Source organism: Dendrobium catenatum, unplaced genomic scaffold (assembly GCF_001605985.2).
Source record: "Dendrobium catenatum unplaced genomic scaffold, ASM160598v2 fragScaff_scaffold_955, whole genome shotgun sequence".
Taxonomy (NCBI): domain Eukaryota; kingdom Viridiplantae; phylum Streptophyta; class Magnoliopsida; order Asparagales; family Orchidaceae; genus Dendrobium; species Dendrobium catenatum.
Genome location: NW_021319417.1, coordinates 346936 through 366297, shown reverse-complemented (window position 1 = coordinate 366297; position 19362 = coordinate 346936). Strand labels below are relative to the sequence as shown.

At 35.4% G+C, this 19362-nt stretch overlaps 1 protein-coding gene across 2 annotated transcripts; it reads right to left on the bottom strand.

Annotated features, from left to right (window-relative positions):
* Positions 1 to 946: 946 nt before the first annotated feature.
* Positions 947 to 17309, bottom strand: LOC110105718 (pentatricopeptide repeat-containing protein At1g80150, mitochondrial). 2 transcript variants are annotated; one of them, XM_020835322.2, is made up of 3 exons: positions 17003 to 17309; positions 15243 to 16928; positions 947 to 1439 (listed from the first exon to the last, which is right to left on the bottom strand). In XM_020835322.2, the coding sequence occupies exon 2, from the start codon at positions 16807 to 16809 to the stop codon at positions 15454 to 15456; it is 1356 nt and encodes a 451-aa protein (XP_020690981.1). In that variant the 5' UTR covers positions 16810 to 16928; positions 17003 to 17309; the 3' UTR covers positions 947 to 1439; positions 15243 to 15453. The 2 variants fall into 2 exon arrangements, with proteins under 2 accessions (XP_020690981.1, XP_020690980.1); XM_020835321.2 differs by having other exon boundaries at positions 15243 to 17309.
* Positions 17310 to 19362: the final 2053 nt, after the last annotated feature.

Below are 19362 nucleotides of genomic sequence, written 5' to 3'. Positions count from 1 at the left end.
AGAAATTGTGGGCAAGCTCAGACATAGGATGCAGGCAGAATCAAAGCTCGGATGTGGGCAGACATGGATGCGGTCTGGGTGCTCGAATGTGGGATGCAGGATGCAAGAATCAAAACTAGTATATGGGTGGGGCTCATAGCTCAAACATGGGATGCAAGGGTAAGCGGATGCGAAACTCTAAATAAATTTTTAAATTGATTGAGTTGGCATTTTTAGGAAATTTTTAATTCAAATATTTATGTTATTGGCTAATCATCAAAATAAATTTATCTGAAATTTAATAAATATAAATTTTAAGCTTCCTTCACTATCTTCTTATTAGAATTAATCATAACATCATAATTAAGAAACATATCAATATTTTTGCATTATATTTACATGTAACACATCATATATATCATCCAATTGGAGATTTAAGAAACTTAAATTAAATGAAAAAATAATGCTATCTAAATTTTAAGAAAAAAAAATCATATATGAATATTTGATATATCAATTACTAGAGAAGTGAAACCATATAAAATCAAATAATTAATCAAAATGAACGCCTAAAAATAAAAATTAGAAAAAATTATCTTAATCTAAATTTTAATACACTTAATTTAGCCAAATTATTCCGTGTATTCATCTCTCTTTCAATATTCGAGATTGACATCCAACACTTACAATACAACATTCATACAATAATATTTATCTAGTTCAAACAATAATAAAGATATCTCACGCACTAATAAGACAAATCATTTGATGAAGATTCATAAATTTCTTTACATAAAGTGTCGCAACATATCCAAATTATTGGATGAGTTATAACTCAAAATTTATTTGGGATATCTCTCTTAGCTACTTTATTTTTTAGATCCCAACTACAATTTTATTTAACTACTGCTTTCTAACTTCTTTCGAGAAATCTCTATGCTAGAAAGCCATTTTTTTACTACAGCTTTATAAAACAAAAATATTTTCTCATAATAACTTTATAATCAACTTCACAAAAAATTGTAGCTGCTCCAAACAGACCCTTAATAACTTGTAGGACCATAATTTTTTCCAGGCCAAATAGAATTGATGTAAATATCAAATAAATTTAGACACTCCACATCGATTTGGGAATTTGGAGTCTTATGAATTTCCCCAACTGCTTCAGGCTGGGTGCTATCTTGCGGTGTTTTGGTGTTTGGAGAAAGTAAGAATCTGCATCCGGAACTTGGTTCTTGAAGTTTGCTGATTGATCAGTCTGAGAATTGAGGACAAGAAGATCTAAGGGCAGCTTCTGGAAAATTGAAAGTAAAAAATTTGAAGCATCCTATTGGGTTAATGTTATTGCAAGACTCTTATAGAAAACAACACAGATGTGAAGTAGTTGTTTTATGCTCATAATTTTATCCTGAGGAACATGTTTGGCAGGAGGCCACAGAGCTGTGGCGAAAATTCCCAACCTGTAATAAGAGGAAGGAAAATTTCAGAAGAAATGTTACAGAAAGTTAAATTTTCATGATAAAGATAAAGAAAGACTGAAATATAACTTAAGATGATCGAAATCAAAATGATAAGCTCTCAAGTGAAGTTTCCCATTTCTATTTGCATTTCGCTAAGCAAATCTTCTTTTAAGATTTCCAATTTCAAATATCTTTTGAGCTTTCTGTATGGAATCTCATTCTGATGATGGGAACGAAAGTTTTAAGCTGAAATGGCCAACTGAAGAATGAAGATGGCAGAAGAAAGTAATTGAAGTTGCTGCATTTGGTAGACAAGAGGCAGGGGCCAGGCCCCAGAAAACAACAATATTATGGTTCTTGTTGTTAGCCTTATCCTAGATATTTGAGGTCAGCTTTTTCTCCATTTCATTTTGTTAAGAACTGCAATTAGAGTTAAATCTGTTCAGCATGATATTTCAGTAAAATGGTAATCCTCATTTGCTCCTTTTCTTGCTAAGCCTGTTCACATTAACCCTATCACATTAGCCCAATTGAGTTGCCCTTTGATTTAATTTAGGATGGGACTTACGGTTCTGTGTAGGAGTTGCCCGTAGATTTAGTTTAGGGATTATTACTTCATTTAGAAATTTTTCAAACAACAGGTCTTACTTCTTTCATTGAAAGTTGCCTATGATTTACATTTGTGATAGGTCTTACTGTTTCTCTTTAAAGTTGCCTGTAGCCTTTTGACTTAGGATTTGTTGTTTTACTTAGAAGCTCCCCAACAAATTAATTTGAGTAGGACTTACTGTTTTCAATGAAAGTTGCCTATAGCTTTGACATTTGAAGTTGGGATTGGTTAATTTGAGTAGGTCTTAGTGCTTTCATCGAAAGCTGATTTAAGTTTTTAGATTTGAAGTAGATTGGGATTGGTTACTTCACTCAGATGTTTACCCAATGAATTGATTAAGAACAAGTCCTACAATTTTCATTGGAAGTGGCCTGCTTAGTTTGAATTTAATTTAGGATTAGGGTAAGTTCATTTAGAAGTTCCTCTAATACATTGCTTAAAGTAGGTCTTACTATTTCCTATGAATTTTTTTTTTTTTCTTATGAAAGTTGCTTGTTTAGTTTGAATTGATTTAGGGTGAGTTAGTTCTCTTAGGACAGGCTGATTGCGGTGTGTGGGCAGACGTCAAGTGTGACTACACATGGGGTAGGATCGAAAGTGAACAGGCCGCCCGGATGTGCGTGCGTGGGAGACAGAAGGAAGGCACACGGGCAGGGCTAGTCACGAGCGCATGCAGGCAGGTCGCATGCGCAGGGTTGGTCGCGAGCGTGGATTGGTCGTGGGAGTTGGTCAAGCGAGCCACACAAGGCGTTGGCGTTAAGCGCAGGCAAGGTGCGTGGACACAAACATGCAAAACTGGGTGCGCAGGGAGACCGCGCCACAGGCATTTGTCTACGTGAGCATGCATGATGTTTGCTGTGTGATGCAATTTTGTGCTAAAGCAAGGCCCGAGTCAAGAAAGGTGGAAGACGAAAGCGAAAGGAACATGCTAAATGAGGGTAAGTCTTTTTATTTTTCATTTCATTTCTTGTTGTTTTGTCTAATTGGAGAGATGCATTGCTTTGGAATCGACCAGCCTGTTTGACTTTCCTCCTTTTTTTATCTTAATTATTTCAATAAAATTTTCCTAATGAATTTTTAGTGCATTTTCACATAATGAATTCGTTATAACAATCACTGAACATTTTACTTTTGTCATTTCTCTCTTTCTTTTTAAGGTTATGATGTTTAATTGGGTTATTACTCTCAGACTATGTCACAATGACGATAGTTCTTTATAGAGGATTATTGAGGGATTGAGTTATGGTGATCAAAATGTACTTAAACATGTAGTAGATTTTGTAGATTACATGTGTTATCCTATTATTGAGTTACCAGTTACTATACCATGAGATTTTGCACACAGCAGACAAGTAGCAATCAATTCAGACTTTGATAGCTTCTCTGCATCTTTCTAGTGAGTATATATGTGTTTTATTAATTATCTTTTATTTTGTTTTGCTGAGTGATATTTAGACTGTCTTTTAAACTTTATTAAAATAGGTCAACCCTTAGATTTGTGAGCATATAAAATTTTAAGAGGTTCGACCTAAAAAGACTTGGTTAGAAAATATTAGAAATGACTCTTTTTATTAGATTTAGATGAGAATTTGACTTTTAACAGGACACAATAAAGAAAAAGGATTCATGCAGCCGACCCTATATAATGGGATGAAGGCTTGTTGTTGTTGTTCTTGTTGTTGATCTTTAAACTGATTGAACCTATATTTTGACATTTTAGTCTCAATCCTTTCAATTGATTAATTTTAGCTCAACCCTCAAGTTTGTGAGTATGAAAATTTTATAAAGGTTAGATCCTTAGACTTATTAAACCTATATTTTGACATTTAATCTCAATCATTTAGATTTATCAATTTAGCTCGACTCTTAGATTTGTAAGCAATAAAAAAATTTCATACAGTTTCACATAGAGCTGCAAACGAACTGAGCTGAATAGAGCCGAGCCGAGTATGTGAGTGTTCATGTTTGAGATCATTTATTATTAGCTTATTTAAATTTGGTTCATGTTTGATTCGAGATTTATTGTTGGTGTTTATGTTTGGTTCGTTTAAATTAATGAGTGTTCATATTTGGTTCATGTTTGATTCATTTAGTGCTTATCGAGCTTTAAACAAACAAGTCTTAACGAACTATAAATGAGCTCTACTTCTAGATGTTCATTAACTTAACAAACGAGCTTTATCGAGCCTCCTAACAAATAATTACATCGAGCATGTTTGTGAATATATTTAGCAAATTTTTTTAAACTATCAAACAAGCACGTTCATAAACAAATCTAACGAGTATTCTTGATCTATCAAATGAGCAAGTTCATAAACATATATAACTAGTTTTGTTGAGCTATCAAATGAGCTCGTTCATGAACAAGCGATCTATAATTCATCTTATATTTGTTCATGAGCATTTTAAACAAACAATCTAGCAAATATAGACAAATGTGAAATATCTCTTTTTCATGAACAAATTCATTCTATTGAAGATATAAAATAAAATGAAATAAAAATAGTTGTCTATGTAAAATGAAAATAAGATTAATATATATGAATATATTTTCAAATGAAGCTTACCTGATGCATTTCTCTCCATTTGATACAACAACTGAAAGATGATCTTCAACATTCATAGAAAGACTTCAATGGTACTGTTAGCATATATTATAGTATTTAATTACTTTAAATTTTATTATCTAATAATAATTATATGGTTATAATAAATATAAATATTTATATTATGTATATTTGTCAATTTTATAATCAAATATTTATTGAGTTTTTATCGAGCTTATTTACGAGTTCTGATTGATCGAACACGAATCCAGCTTTTATCGAGTTTCTTATCGAGCTTAACGTCGAGCTTGTTCACAAGTTTCAAATGATGTTGTTCATTAATATAAATGAGCCGAACACATTAGTGTTCAAGCTTGTTGATTTAAGGATTGAGTATTTAAAATATTGTTCAAGTTTATTTGTTTAGTTAATTGAATGATCACAAAAAAGCTTTAATTGAACCAAGCAACGAGTAGCTCGTCGAACGTTTGGTTTGCTTGCATGCCTAATTTCACATATAATTGCCTCCCCTTATCTGGAAAGGGGCATATTAAAAAATTTGCCTCCTGGTTTGCAAGAGCATATGGAAAATACCTCCTGCTTTGTAGGAATATATAAAATTTACCTCTTGTCTTACAGGAATGGATTAAAATTGTTTCCTTCCTTTCAAGGGTATATAAAAGTTGTCTCATGTTTTACAAGAGTATATGTGAATTGCTTCATGTCTTGCAAAAAGTCATATAAATTGCCTCACGTCATGTAGGAGGATATATAAAATGTCTCTTGTCTTGTAGGAGTATATGTAAATTGTCTCCTATCTTGCAGGAGTATATTTAAATTTGTTTCATATTTTGTAGAAGAAATTCAAGCATAACACCCTTTTAATTAGATTGTTATGTATGATATTTTTTAAGTATTAACTATTGATCGATGGTATAAACCATTGACCTATTAGGCCTATATATTGATAGGGTCGTACATATACTTTTTCAACAATGAAAGGTCTTTTCCAAATTGGGTCAATTTACCACCAAGGTGACAGTGAGGGATTATAAATCTTCGACGAACAAGTACAAGTTCATCTTCTTTAAAGCTTCTAGGATAAATCATCCAATCATGAGCCTTAGCCATTCTTACTTCATAGGTTTCTGAACTTTGTTGTGCTTTAAGTTAAACTTCATCAAGGGCTACAAGCTCCTTGAGTCATAGGCAATTATTTTCTTCTTTGGAGATTTCGTGTTACATAGCAATACAAAGTGATGGTAATTCAACCTCAAGATATAATATTGCTTCTGTCTCAAAAGCTAATGAATATGGGGTAGTCAGTGTCATAGTTTTATAAGTGGTGCGGTGCGATATACTCATAGAGCTTCATTAGTTTATCATGTCACACACTTATTTTTAGAGAAAATTTTTTTGAGCAATTTTATAAAATTTTATTAAAAACTTCGGCCAAGTTGTTGCCGCTTAAGTTATATATTGAGAAAAATGGCAATCTATTTTATGTCATTCGACAAATCGGTAGATTTTAGCACTTTTAAAGGTTGTGTCGTTGCCTGATATGATTCGATGCAGCACCCCAAATCGATAAACAATATGATCTCGGAAGAATTTCATCACATTGTTTGCTTTAACTTCTCTCAAGAGAATTACTTCACCCATTTTAAAAAATAATCAGTGACAACAAGGATGAATCGATGCCATAAAAAAGATGGTGGCTATATAGGACCAATTACATCAATGACCCAGCCCTCAAATGGCCATAATGCTACTGTAGGCTATAGCGGGTTAGGCGGTTAATGCATGATATCCACATGCACTTGACATTGATAGCATTTATTAGCATAGTCAGTATAATCTTGAACCATATTAAGCCAATAATATCTCATACATTTGATTTTGATTTTTATTTTTAGATTAGATTGATGTGCAGCACAAAATCCATCATGAACTTCAGTTATGACTTTTTTAGGATTCAACAGAACCAAAACATTGTAACCACATTTAGTCAAATGATCTACAATATAATGTATCATTCACGAAAGTGTATCTTAATGCTCTTTGTGATATCTATGGTGCAATGGATTTATTTTCAAGTAATCTCCCTTCTTTAAAATATGTGATAAATGGTTCTCTCCAATCATCCTCATTAGATACAACTAAGCTCTTATGTATTTCTTTTCCTTCATGATCTTGTAAGAAGGTTAGAGTTAAGTTATGTCAATTTTGAATAGTTATAATGGTTGGATCCTCTTAAAGATTTACTAGTTCTTTGAGTAGTTTAGCTAACGCATCAACTTTATCATTTTCACCATGAGTGATTCTAAAAAGGGTCACCTCGGGAATTTATCATAGGAGTTGCAGAGCATACTCATAATATGAGATTAACTCTGGCTTGTTGATTTTAAAAGCACCTATTATTTGTTTGATTATGAGTTGAGAATCTCCATAAATATGGAGTTTCTGGATTTTCATATTAATTGCAATCTCATACCTACTATTAAAGCTTCATATTTAATATCATTGTTGGTGCGAGGTTCTGTCAAGCTATGGGAATATTAGAGTATGCCTCCTTACGAGGTAACGAATATGATGCTGATACCAACCTGAACTATTGGGAGTTTAGGTGGCTTTGCTAATTTTATTGATGAAGCTCCATCAAAATAGAACTCTCATTCCTACAGATGTACTTATTCCCCTACTTTGAGAGTTGTTCATCTGGTAAATCATCATTAAATGGAGAGTTCACGAGTAAATGATGAGTGGCTAGAAAATTAGTTAGGGCCTATCCTTTTACAGTCTTTTGTGGAGTGTATGTAATGTCAAATTGTATTAGCAACACTGCTCACCTAGCTAAACGACCAATGAGAGTGAGTCTGGTCATTAGAAATTTTAGATATTAAAGCTATTTTATGAGCAATCATATAATGCCGTAATTTTTGTGGCAAAGATTAAAACTATTTTCGATTGGTGAATATCTTGATTCTGTGCATGTTAATCATTCACTAATATAATAAAAGGCATTTTCTCAGTCATCAACATTATTTTGTGCTAGCAATGTCTCGAGTGATTCCTCAACAATTGTTGTATATAAAATCAGTTATTTTCCTGGGATAGGTGAAGCAAGAATTGAAGAATGTAACAAATATTATTTTATGTTATCAAATACCTCCTAACAAGCATTATCCCATATATAGGGGTTATTTTTCTTCATCAAAAAGTGGTTGACATCTACCTAAGAGGTTAGATATAAACCTTCAAATATATGCCAATATTTCTTGGATTGAACGAAGTTGTCTTAAATTTTTTGGTGGTGGCATTTCCACAATTGCTTTAATTTTAGCGAGATCAATTTTGATTCCTCTATATGGTGCATAATAAATTCTTCAAAAGCACATTTTAGTGGATTCATTTTTAAATTGAATTTTTGAATTCTTTCAAACATAATTCTAAAATCATTTACATGCTCATGCTGAACTTTACTTTTACAACTAAATCGTCAACATAACAGTCGACATATTTGTGAATAAGATCGTCGAAGATACGACTCATTTCTCTCTGATAGGTGGCCCCAGCATTTTTTAGGCTGAACGACATAACCTTATAGCAGCATATAATAATGGGAGTACAGAATGACGTGAGTTTTCAACTTCTGGATCCACCTTAATTTAATTATAGCCTGATTATTCATCCATAAATGAAAACATATCATGGTTCGATGTATTACCAACCATGAGGCTCTACATTGAGTAGTGGAAAGTCATCATTTGGACATCTCTTATTCAAATCCCAGCAATTTATGCAAACATGAATTTGACCATTCTTCTTCCTCACTGGGATAATGTTAGTGATTCAATCAACATATTTCTCAAATGAATCCAGCCTCAATAATTTTTTTCGTTTCAATAATGACTTGCTCTTCAATCTCAAGTCGCATTCATCATGGTGCTTGCTTGATAGGGGACATTTTGGTATCAATGGAGAGTTTGTGAACTATTTCCTCCATTGAAAATCCAGGCATTTCAGTATAATTTCATGCGAAACAGTCTTTATACTAAAGAAGTAACATTTTCAGCTCTTCCGTCTTATCATGCAGAAGATTCGCATTGAGAAATATGGGTTTGAAATTCTCTTATGTACCTGAATTTACTTTTTTGAGCTCATTTACAGTAAATTGACCACCCTCTTCAAACTCTTTGGGATTTCTTTTAAGGTCAACAATTAGATCTTCATTCTCATTTTCAAGTTCGGGGGAGTTTTTATCTTTGTCTGAAATTTTATGTGATAGAAAGTAGCTTAAGTAATTAGAAGTGTAAGGCATTGTGACTGATTAAAAGTGTGATTGAGATTAGGACCGTAATTTACAAATGCAAAATTTGTTCACAAATCACATGTTTAATTTATCTATTTAATTTTTTTAATTATCTCAATTAGCATAATCTTAATATATCATTTTTATCAGCAAATTAAAATTATAAATTATAAATTTCTTTTAAAATATATTTCAATAGCATTATGGATTTTTTTCAATTTATTTTATTAGTTAATTTAGAGTCGACTTGAGATAAAAAAGAGCCAACTTGAAATGGAGTTAATTCGATTCGAACCAGCTCAAAATTGGTTACAATACATCCACAAGCTAATTTGGAGCCATGTTAATTTCAATCAATCATATTTTGAGCTACGTTCGCTTGAGAATTTGAGCCTTTCTTTATTAGATTTAAATGAGAATTTGACTCTTAACAAAACACAATATAGAAAAAATATTCATACAGCCAACCCCACCTACTGGGATAAATGCTTGATGTTGTTGTTGTTGTAGTATATTTTGAGCTATGTTTGCTTGACTCGAAATCAAATTGTTCACAGCCCTATCACTAGTGATTAAGTGATGGTGAAAGTTCTCCAGATTCAATCAACTTAAATAAATTTAAGTTCCTCTTAATCCCCCCACAATCAAAAGTCATCCTCAAAGAACTGGACACCTTTTTATTCCAAATTAGCTATACTCACATTAGGATGCAGTCCATATATTTCAAACACTTTACAAGCTAAATACGACTTGCATTCAGGTGGTCAACAACAGCGAATGGAACCAATGAGTAATCTAGTCATCCTCTCTAGCCATATGATCTAGTCAAGCATATTATTTTATATAATCCAAATTATTGATTACAAGCATGACTTGGAGACAATGGAAATAAAATTAATATTCAAAATTAATTTGAATAAATAAACTAAAATATTATATCATTATAAATCTCATCAAGATAAAAATTTATCTAATTGTGCTTTATCATTAAAGAAAATCAAAATTTAAAAAGTTCACCAAGCAAAAGTAGTTAATGTCAAAATTTTGGGGCATGAAGCATGAAAGGGTAGCAATCATCCATATTGCAGCTTGAGTTGCTATGAACCGACTACAAACATATTTTCTTGCTATTCATATTCCATAAACAAGCTCTTGCCACCCAAGAATTCAGCAGCAATCTATAATATCTCGAATCCAATCACATGGTTGGTGGTTTATGTATCAATAATCTACTATGGTGTAGAATTGACAGGTAGCAATACATAACTATAACAACAAACGTGAGTCAAATTTAAGTGCCTCTTCATCTCAATGCACTGTGAAGTGATCCTTTAGGTGACAATTATAGCATTTCGTCTTACATGTCTTTCTACTTGCAACACTATTCTAGGGGACACTTACATGAGATTATTTTCCTTTGGCACATGGTTTGCATCACAAACGGGCTTATAAGTCTTTCCCTGTTTTTTTTGTGTTTGGAACTATTCCTCCATAGGTGGAAAATGTGGTATTATAGTTCGTTCGTTGGAGCTTAGTTTGTCGACATTCTACCTCAAGCTTCAAATGATGTGCAGTGGTCTTGAAGCGATCGTAAGACCTAGGCAAGGCTCTGATGATTGCTACAACATTTTGCTTATCTATCAGAGTATTGCCAGCATGGCCTAAATCACATATCATGGTTGATATTGTTCTAAGAAGTTCCAATCTTGAATTATTTGAGACTATCTAATGAATTACAAATTTTAATGACAACTTTAGCCTACTAGCTAAGGTATCCTCAAAGGCAGTTTTCAAACTAGTTCCATGATTTACAGTCAATGGCATAGTTCCAGGGAGAAGATGAAAGGTCTTTTTGATGCCATTATTAAATATTGGATCATCAGACACTGCTAGACAAATGGTAATGTTATTTGCAAGATTAATTCTTATAAAATTTCCAACTTGCTACAAAAGGACGCCATGTACATAAGACAACATGGTCAACACTGCTTTTCCTTTGGACCCATTTGGCAGCACATCATCAACAGGTTAATATCCTACTCATAATTATTAACAGTAAGATGTTGTTAGACCGGTCCAGCCGGCAAAAAGCAAAGGGCTGGCCCAAGTCTACAAGAGGCGGAGCAAGCAAGTCCGCCCCCTAGGGATTGCTGCGCAAGGCATTTGTGGACCCCACTAGGGAATCCATTAAGGAAGGAGAGGGCGGCTAGAGTTGGAGGAAAATTTTGACTTGTGTGTTTGAATTTATGCATTATAGGATTAGGGTTATCTGATAATTTGTTGATGTTTTGATGACTTTGGTTCTAGCGTCTTGGGCTCTAGCGGAGTCTAGGGATTGGGAGAGATAAATCCTCCTCTTGAATTGAGGATCAATTGTATCATGGTATTTTCCTTCCGTTCTATTTGATTTCTTGCAATAAAATTACTATTTTTCTTGTTTTCATTGAAGTTTGGAGGAAAATTCTTATTGTTTTTCCAAGATTGATAGGGTATATTTGAAATCTTTAACTGTTTTCTATCAAATTGGTATCATAGCAGATTTTGGGATTGTTTTTGGGCTATTTCTGTGAAAAACAGTTGCTATTTTTTGGCCGGAAGATGGGTTGTTTGCTGTTTATGGTGGCAAGATCCAGATTTTTGAGTCTCCAAAGATCTAGGTATTGATGGCGGCCAAGAAAGTAGATGCATTGTGGCCAAGAAAGTAGATGCGTTGGAAGAATGCCTTGAAGGGGAGATGAGCTAAATGAAAACAATGATGGAGGATTGAATATCAGCCATGGAAGGCCAAGTTTCAGATCTCCACGAAATGGTGCAAAAGATATTAGAAAATTAAAATAAAACGATGGCATCGGAGGTAAGAAGTTCGGTAGGGAGAAATTCGAATCTTGAAATTTGTAGAATATAAAACAATGTGGAGATCATTGAGGAGAGAGGTTGGAGGTATGGAGAGGTGGGAGGTATGGAGGGCATGACCCATGGGGTGCTGATTGGGAAAAAAAAGATAAGGATTATGATAGGAGGGGTGCTGATTATGAAGGGAGGAGAGGAGAAAGTGAAGAGGGGTATGGGTATGAGAGTAGAAGGGATGATCGAGACACTTGAGGAGGACTAAACAATTGGGAAAAGGAAAATTATGGAGGATTCAAAGGAAATGGAAGAAATTAGAAGGTACGGAAGTAAAAGATACCCCTTTTTAAGGGGAGATTGCACATTGGTGGATCTAAGGTGGAAAGGTATTTTGTCATCAACAGGCTAACGGAGGAGAAAATTTTGACAACAACATGCTTATGTTTAGAAGGGAAGGCATTGTCTTGGTACCAGTGGAGAAATATAAGGAGGCCCATACGGATTTGGAGGGAGTTCAAGGAATGCTTATTGGAATGTTTCTGAACCGACAAGGGATGGAATTTTTATGAGCAGTTTTTTGCAGTAGTGCAGGAATGCTTGGTGGCAGATTATCGCGAGAGATTTAAGTACCTGGCAAGTCGATTGGATCTACTATCGGAGACTGTTTTGGAGAAAAATTTCATGAAGGGACTCAAATCAGAGATCCGGACAGCAGTGAGGGTGACGAGGCCTCATGACTTGGGAAAGGCTATGGAATTGACACAACTAGTGGAGGATCAGAAGTACCAGGAGAGGGAAGCCAGAGGCAGCAGTCCAGGTGGCTCTTACAAGATGAGTACCACTCTTTTGGCACCCAAAAAGGCCCTGTATCGAGCAACATTCGTGAGACTCCTAGGGAGAAGTCAATAGGAGGAGGAAGTTGGGGAAACTTCAAAAGACTAAATGAGAGGGAGATGCAGGAGAAGAGGGCGAAGGGACTATGCTTCCGATGTGATGAGAAGTATACACCAGGGCACAGATGTAGGGACTGAACTCTTTAGGTTCTCACCGTTTGTGATGACGAAGAAATTGAGAAGGGAGGTGATAGAGGTAGAGAAAGGTGGAGCACAAGCTATATCTGAATGTGGCAGAGGTCTCCCTGAACTCAGTGATAGGATTCACTCCAAATCATACCATGAAAGTGAAGGGCAAATAGCAGGCAGGAAGGTATTGGTATTGATTGACAATAAGGCTGCCCACAATTTCATCTCCAACCAAGTCATGGACCAATTTGGGGTGACAATGGTGGATACAAGGTATTATGGAGTGATGATGGGTATAGGGAAGGTGGAGACGAGTCAGGGGATATGTAGGGGAGTAATGTTGACCATATAGGAGTTTCAGATGAGGGAGAATTTTCTCTCATTGGAGTTAGGGAGCACTAATGTCATCCTAGGGATGAAGTGGCTATAGACCTTGGAGGACACCAAGGTTAACTGGGGAGCATTGATGATGGAGTCAATGGTGGAAGGGAGAAAGGTATTGATCAAGGGAGATGCAGGGCTAACCAAAGCCACGATATCACTTAAAACTATGGTGAGGAGCATAGAGGAAATGGGGGATGGTTATCTAGTGTAACTTCATAGGCTAGAGGGGATAGATTAGAAGAGTGTGTAGACATTCCTCTTTCAATACAATTATTGATTCAGTAGTTCAGCAAGGTTTTTCAGCTGCCTCAGGGATTTCCACTGCCAAGGGAGCAAGAGCATGTTATCACCTTGAGGGAATGTGTGTCACCAATCAGTGTCAGGCCCTACCGCTATCTTTAATTTTATAAGAATGAAATTGAGAAATTGATCAGTAAGATGCTGAAAGCAGGGATTATCATGCTCGGTGTGAGCCATTTTTTTAGTCCAGTGTTACTGGTTAAGAAAAAATATGGGAGTTGGAGGTTCTGTGTGGACTACAGGGCGGTAAATAAAGAGACTGTGCCAGACAAGTTTCTTATTCTAGTGATAGATAAGTTGTTGGATGAGCTGAGTGGGGCAGTTATCTTCTCTAGGATAGACCTAAAGTCAGGATATCATCATATCAGAATGAAGGGATGATTTTTTTTTTTTTAGAATGAAGGGATTATGTGCTGAAGAGTGCTTTTAGAATTCATGAAGGGCATTATGAGTTCCTAGAGATGCTTTTTGGCCTCACTAATGCCCCAGTCACTCTCCAATAAAAATATTTCGTAATGTATGATTATTAATGAATATTATATAATTTTATAATTTGTTCAAGAAATCGAATCATAATCAAATCTTAGTTGGAGATTATATTGTATGATCCAAGCCGTATAATCCATTTAAACAGAGATTTCACTAGAAAAAAACCTGGTTTGTCCTAGATCATCCCTGATTCGATATAATTGATCGTATTGTACAACCAATTATCGTATAGTCCAATCTGTAATGAGAGTATACTAAGCAGACAATACTAACCTGGTATCGTACTATAAGATCAAAGCATTAAAATTGAAAATTAGGATTTCAATTAAATAGTCCAACTTAATTCATTTTAATAAGAATTTTTTTTAGCGTCTCAACATGAATTTCTATGAGAAAACTCTTGGGGAGAAATTATATCTCTCATTTGGAAATGTTCTTGAACAAACCTTTAGGAGTGAAGATGAGTTTTAGAGAATCCTTGAGGATGTTCAAGAATTATGTGAGGGGATTTACATGGGAGTCTTGTCAACATGCACGTGTCCTCCAGAGTCTTGTGTCAAGTGTTTTTAAAAGAGTCTCTATAGGTGTCTTGGGAGAAGACATGATAATAGCTAGGAAAAGCTAGGGGAGCATCATCTCTATCATTGCAAGGAGTAGGAGCGAAGGGCATCTCCGCCATTACAAATAGCAGAAGGATAGAGCATTATCTCTGCCCTTGAGAGGAGCAGAAGGAGTTGTATCTCTATCATGTCGGGAGGCTGAAGGAGGGAAACTTTTCAAGGATAAAAGAGTTTGTAAATGTTATTTTCCACCTGGTAAAGGAGAAGGGCTTCTTCATTTGGCAGAGTGCTAAAAGAGTTTTCGACATAGTGAAATTCCCAAGAAAGAGGACCTTGGTGGGTGGACATAAATCTGATGATTGAACCCCTATTAAAATTGCCAAGTTGCATTGTTTATTTTTTCCTACAACTTTCCTTTCCTGTATTTTGGTTTATATTACATACCTTTGCTAGAACTGTGTTTGTTAAATCTTTGATTAAGCATTTGCATAAAGTTTTATAAACAAAATTAAGTTATATAAATTTTAAAAGAAAAAAAAAGTTTATGCTTTAAATTTTTTGTTCTCCTAGCTTCCGCACAATACTTTATTTAAAAAAAATATTAAATATCAATTCACTCCCCTCTTGGTATGCCATAGCACTCTCACAAGATGATTAAAAAAGTAGAGGATTAAATACTTCATGTGGAAAGAACAGGTCCTATACATATAAAATTAATCCTAACACAACTTACTTGGAAGAATATGCTATCAGTTGATGCACTGAATATTTTTTCTCAGAACCTTCTTTGAAAGATATTTGAGGAAGTGTAGAACATATCTTCAACACCAGGTAAAAGTTTCCTTCCGGCAACAAATGCAAATCAACAAATGAATCCCAAGGAACTCACATAAATCTTTTCTAGAGACATGATATTCCAAGATTAAATCCAAATCCCATTACTTTTATAGAGCCTTTCTACTGGATAATATGTCTTGGAAATCCTTCAATTCCTCAATCGAGTATGGTGGATGCTTATTGCTAACCAATTTGAAGATTTCCCTAGCACTCCTTTTCTTTGAAATTTTCATGAGGCCTTTTAACAGGTTATCAATAGTATCAACATTTGGAAACCAATTCTTTTGCATGCTATCCTTGCAAAGCCTAAAAGCCACATCAAACTCCCCTGCTTTACAAAAATAATGAACCATCGTCTGGTAAATCTTTTCATTTGGCTTGCATCCCCTTCCATGCATAGCCCAAAAGATCCTCTTTGCCATTTCAAGTTCACCCATCATGCAAAATCCTTTGATAATAAGATTATAGGTCAGCTCATCAGGTCTGATACCGGTAGCATTCATCTTTTGAGCTAAATCATTCGCTTGCCATCCTCTCCTCCTATTAATCAGAAACTGTATTCTTACATTGAAAGTTGCCAAATTGGGTGAGCAACCTTTGAGTACCATTAGGTTCCACAAACCATCACCAACCTCACGACGACCATGTTTATAGAAGGCAGACATGAGTGTAGTGTACGTCACCACATCTGGCCTGATCCCAGCTTTTTCCATATCCACCATGACTAAATAGGCAGAATCCAAGCTACGCATTTCACACAAAACCTTAACAATGGTATTATATGAAACGCCATCTAATTCAATCCCAAACTTAGCCAGGGCCTCACTGAAAAGCATTTTAGCCTCCTCAAATCTCCTGTTTTGTGATAAAACATTCAGCATGGCATTGAAAGACTTGACAGTCCGTGGACATCCAAAGAGATGCATATCTTCAAAGGTTCTAAGGGCATGATCAGTCATTCTGGCTCTTCCATATAACATAATGATTCTAACAACAAAACCCTCACGCCTGCCCTGTGGAAGTGTTTTTTGATGCTCAAGAAGCTTCACAACGAGATCAAACCTGCGGGCTCCAGTAAGTCGGGATACTGTATCCTCAAAGGCAAAGCGGTTTTCCACTACAAGACGGTTCTCAGCATTTGCATTGAAGAGCTGAAACAGCTTCTCTGGATCCCTCTCTGTCTTGATTTGCACAAGCGCGGGTTCACTGAGGGGAACCGAATCCTGAGAGCTACTAGAGGAGGCAGATGGATCCTTTTCAGCTTCTTGCCTTGCCTGTTTCTTCAAAACGGAAGCCTTGCACGCAGCAATGGTGGGAAAGCTGTCGGGATGCTGATTCGACGCGTGGGCGGAAATGGCAATATCGGTTTTGGTTCTCGTCTTTGAGATGCTGGCGGCGATGCAAGTTGCAGCAAAGGCATCAATCGCAGCACAAAGTCTGCGTAGATTAGCCAGAGAGAACATTATCTCATCCGCTTGTGCATGGAAGCCTATTCATTGCGGCAAAATGTCGAACACTCAAACTGCAAGAAGTGAAAAATAGATATGGCCCAAGGCGAGGCTATTCCGGAATCGGTGAAGCTCTGGCAAAGATGAAAACAAATACAGAATGGGGATTTTTGCCAGAGAAGTTGAGTGAAAATAGCTCATAACGTACCTATGCGAGAGTAAATAAGAGGAAAATTCAAAGAAAGTTATTAAATTGGAGATGAAAAAGCTCGCGTTCTATTCTTCTGTGGCTGAAGATTATACACGGGATAAATGTGACGATCAAATTTTTAGAAAAAAAATCGTAAATTGGTAGAGAAGTGTGATGAATTTGGCAGAAGATGACAGAGTAAGGAGGCAAAGGCGACGGGGCTTGCGAGAAGCACAGCTTCACATCATGGGACGGCGTGGAGCCAACAGCGCCACAACCAAAACAAGTTACAGGCAGAAATAACCCTTTGATCAAACCCATCAATTCAACAAAATATTGCCCTTCAATAAAAGTGCTGTTGATACACAACTCTTGTTGGCCTATTGGTTGAGAGCTTAGGCTTCCAACTAAGAGGTTCAAAGTTCGAGTCCATGTATATGCGTTGTGTGTGTGAGTTTGCCTTAAATGGCCTAAATGTCTCAAAAAAAAAGTGTTATTGATCCCTTTTAGTCCCAGAAATTATTTGGTGTGGAGTCTCAATGTAGCTCTATATTCGGTCGCTAATAAAATAATGTCCATGATGGCCTGATGGCTTGATGACCCAATGATTCAACGTGATGAAAATTTATTTTTTGTTGCGTCTTTTCCAACTTACCGTGCGGCCCGACAACCCGACCCTGTCCAGACGTGAAAAGTTACTTTTTACTGAAAAAGAAATCCTTGGCCATTCAATGGAAAATTAGAAATTGACCGAGAAGTTTCAGTTTCCCTTGTTTCATGTGCTTTTCATCTTTGTCTGAATCTCCTTTTGTTTGCTTCAGATTTTCGTTGTAGAAGTCATGGCTAAGGTCATTTTTATGCTAGGAAAGAAGTGCTTGCTCTGTAAATGGCAGGTTGGGGTTAGGGTTTCGGGTTTCGGGCATTTGCATGTTGTTGTAGATCGTTTTCTCACTAATACGTATAACAAAATGTATGTGTGGAAATAGATTTTGTGTAATCTATACTATTGTGTACTGTTGTGTACCTATGTCTATGATTTTATATCGCTTGATGAAGTTAATAGAACATTTTAGGTCATATTTTTGTACATTTTATATACTTGCTAAGTCTTGTGTATCGTTTCTGTGAACCATTGTGTACTGATGTCTACTTTTCACTATTCAAATGAAGAATTTACTCGAACATGTCAGTGATTTTTTTTTTTTATGCATGTTAGTTTTGTATACCTTTGTGTATACTTATGTGTACTTTTTTATGTGTACCACTGTTTATCACTATTGTGTACTGCTGTGTACAATTTTTGTATAATGATGTGTATTGTTATGTTCATAACCACTACACTTAATTTTGCAGGGATAGCATTAAGTTTTTAACCACTACACTTAATTTTGTAGGGCTATGCTCCAAAGATATCTTTCCGTTGCAGAACATCGACATTTCAAGAAATTTGCAATCATTTGGTTGATACATTCTACCAAAAAATTGTAGATAGACTGCTAAAACTGCACTTACATCACTTTATATTGATGCCTCACTTATGTTAGAATGTTCAACTAGTCTACATGTTGTTCTCTATGTGGGATATTCGGAAGCAGTGTTTCATCATCAAGGAGCATAAGTTATCATTCACTGCAAATGAAGTTGCTCTGATCCTTGGATTGCCCAAAAGAGGAATTGAGTTTGACTTGGGAAATGCCAGAATTATTGAGAAATCCACAAATGATATTAAACATGAGATGTTCAATCAAGATGAATAAACTCCACTTCCCAAGCTTGTGAAGAAATTTATCATTTTCTTATTTTCTAACATTTTCTTCCCTCTGTGTAACTACCAAACACCTGCTAGGATCCTTAGTGTAGCTCATCATGCAGATCAATTTTTATCTAACAACTGGCCAGCATCAATTATGAATTTCCTAGTAGCTGAGTTCGATGCAATTGCCAGGAAATATTCTAAATGCAAACCTTTGGGATACATGAATGGCTTTGTACATATTGTAATTATGAGTGCATCTAATATTTTAGAACCTCCGTCCATCCTAGGAATTAATTTTATTGGCAAACAAACTCTTTGCATGCAGATTTTGTTTCTATAACATATAACAATACACACACTAGTAGATAATAACTCAAGACCTCATTTTCTTCACTTGAACATTGAGATTATGTATAGTGAAGTAGAGGTTTCAGATTTATTTTATGAACTTTAGGATCTACAGGTACTCATGCTTATTATCTACACTTCATCTTAATATAGGGAAGTTTAGTTTTGCCTTGCCCTTTTCCCAATTAAACTTTAGTTTTGCCTTGCCCTTTTCGTTTGTAGGAAGAATTCTTACATTAGGGCACGTATTCTTCATATGTCCAGGTTTTCTACA

Excerpts from the sequence above, each read along its gene's own strand:
- LOC110105718 (XM_020835321.2), bottom strand. The coding sequence starts at position 16,809 with ATGTTCTCTCTGGCTAATCTACGCAGACTTTGTGCTGCGATTGATGCC.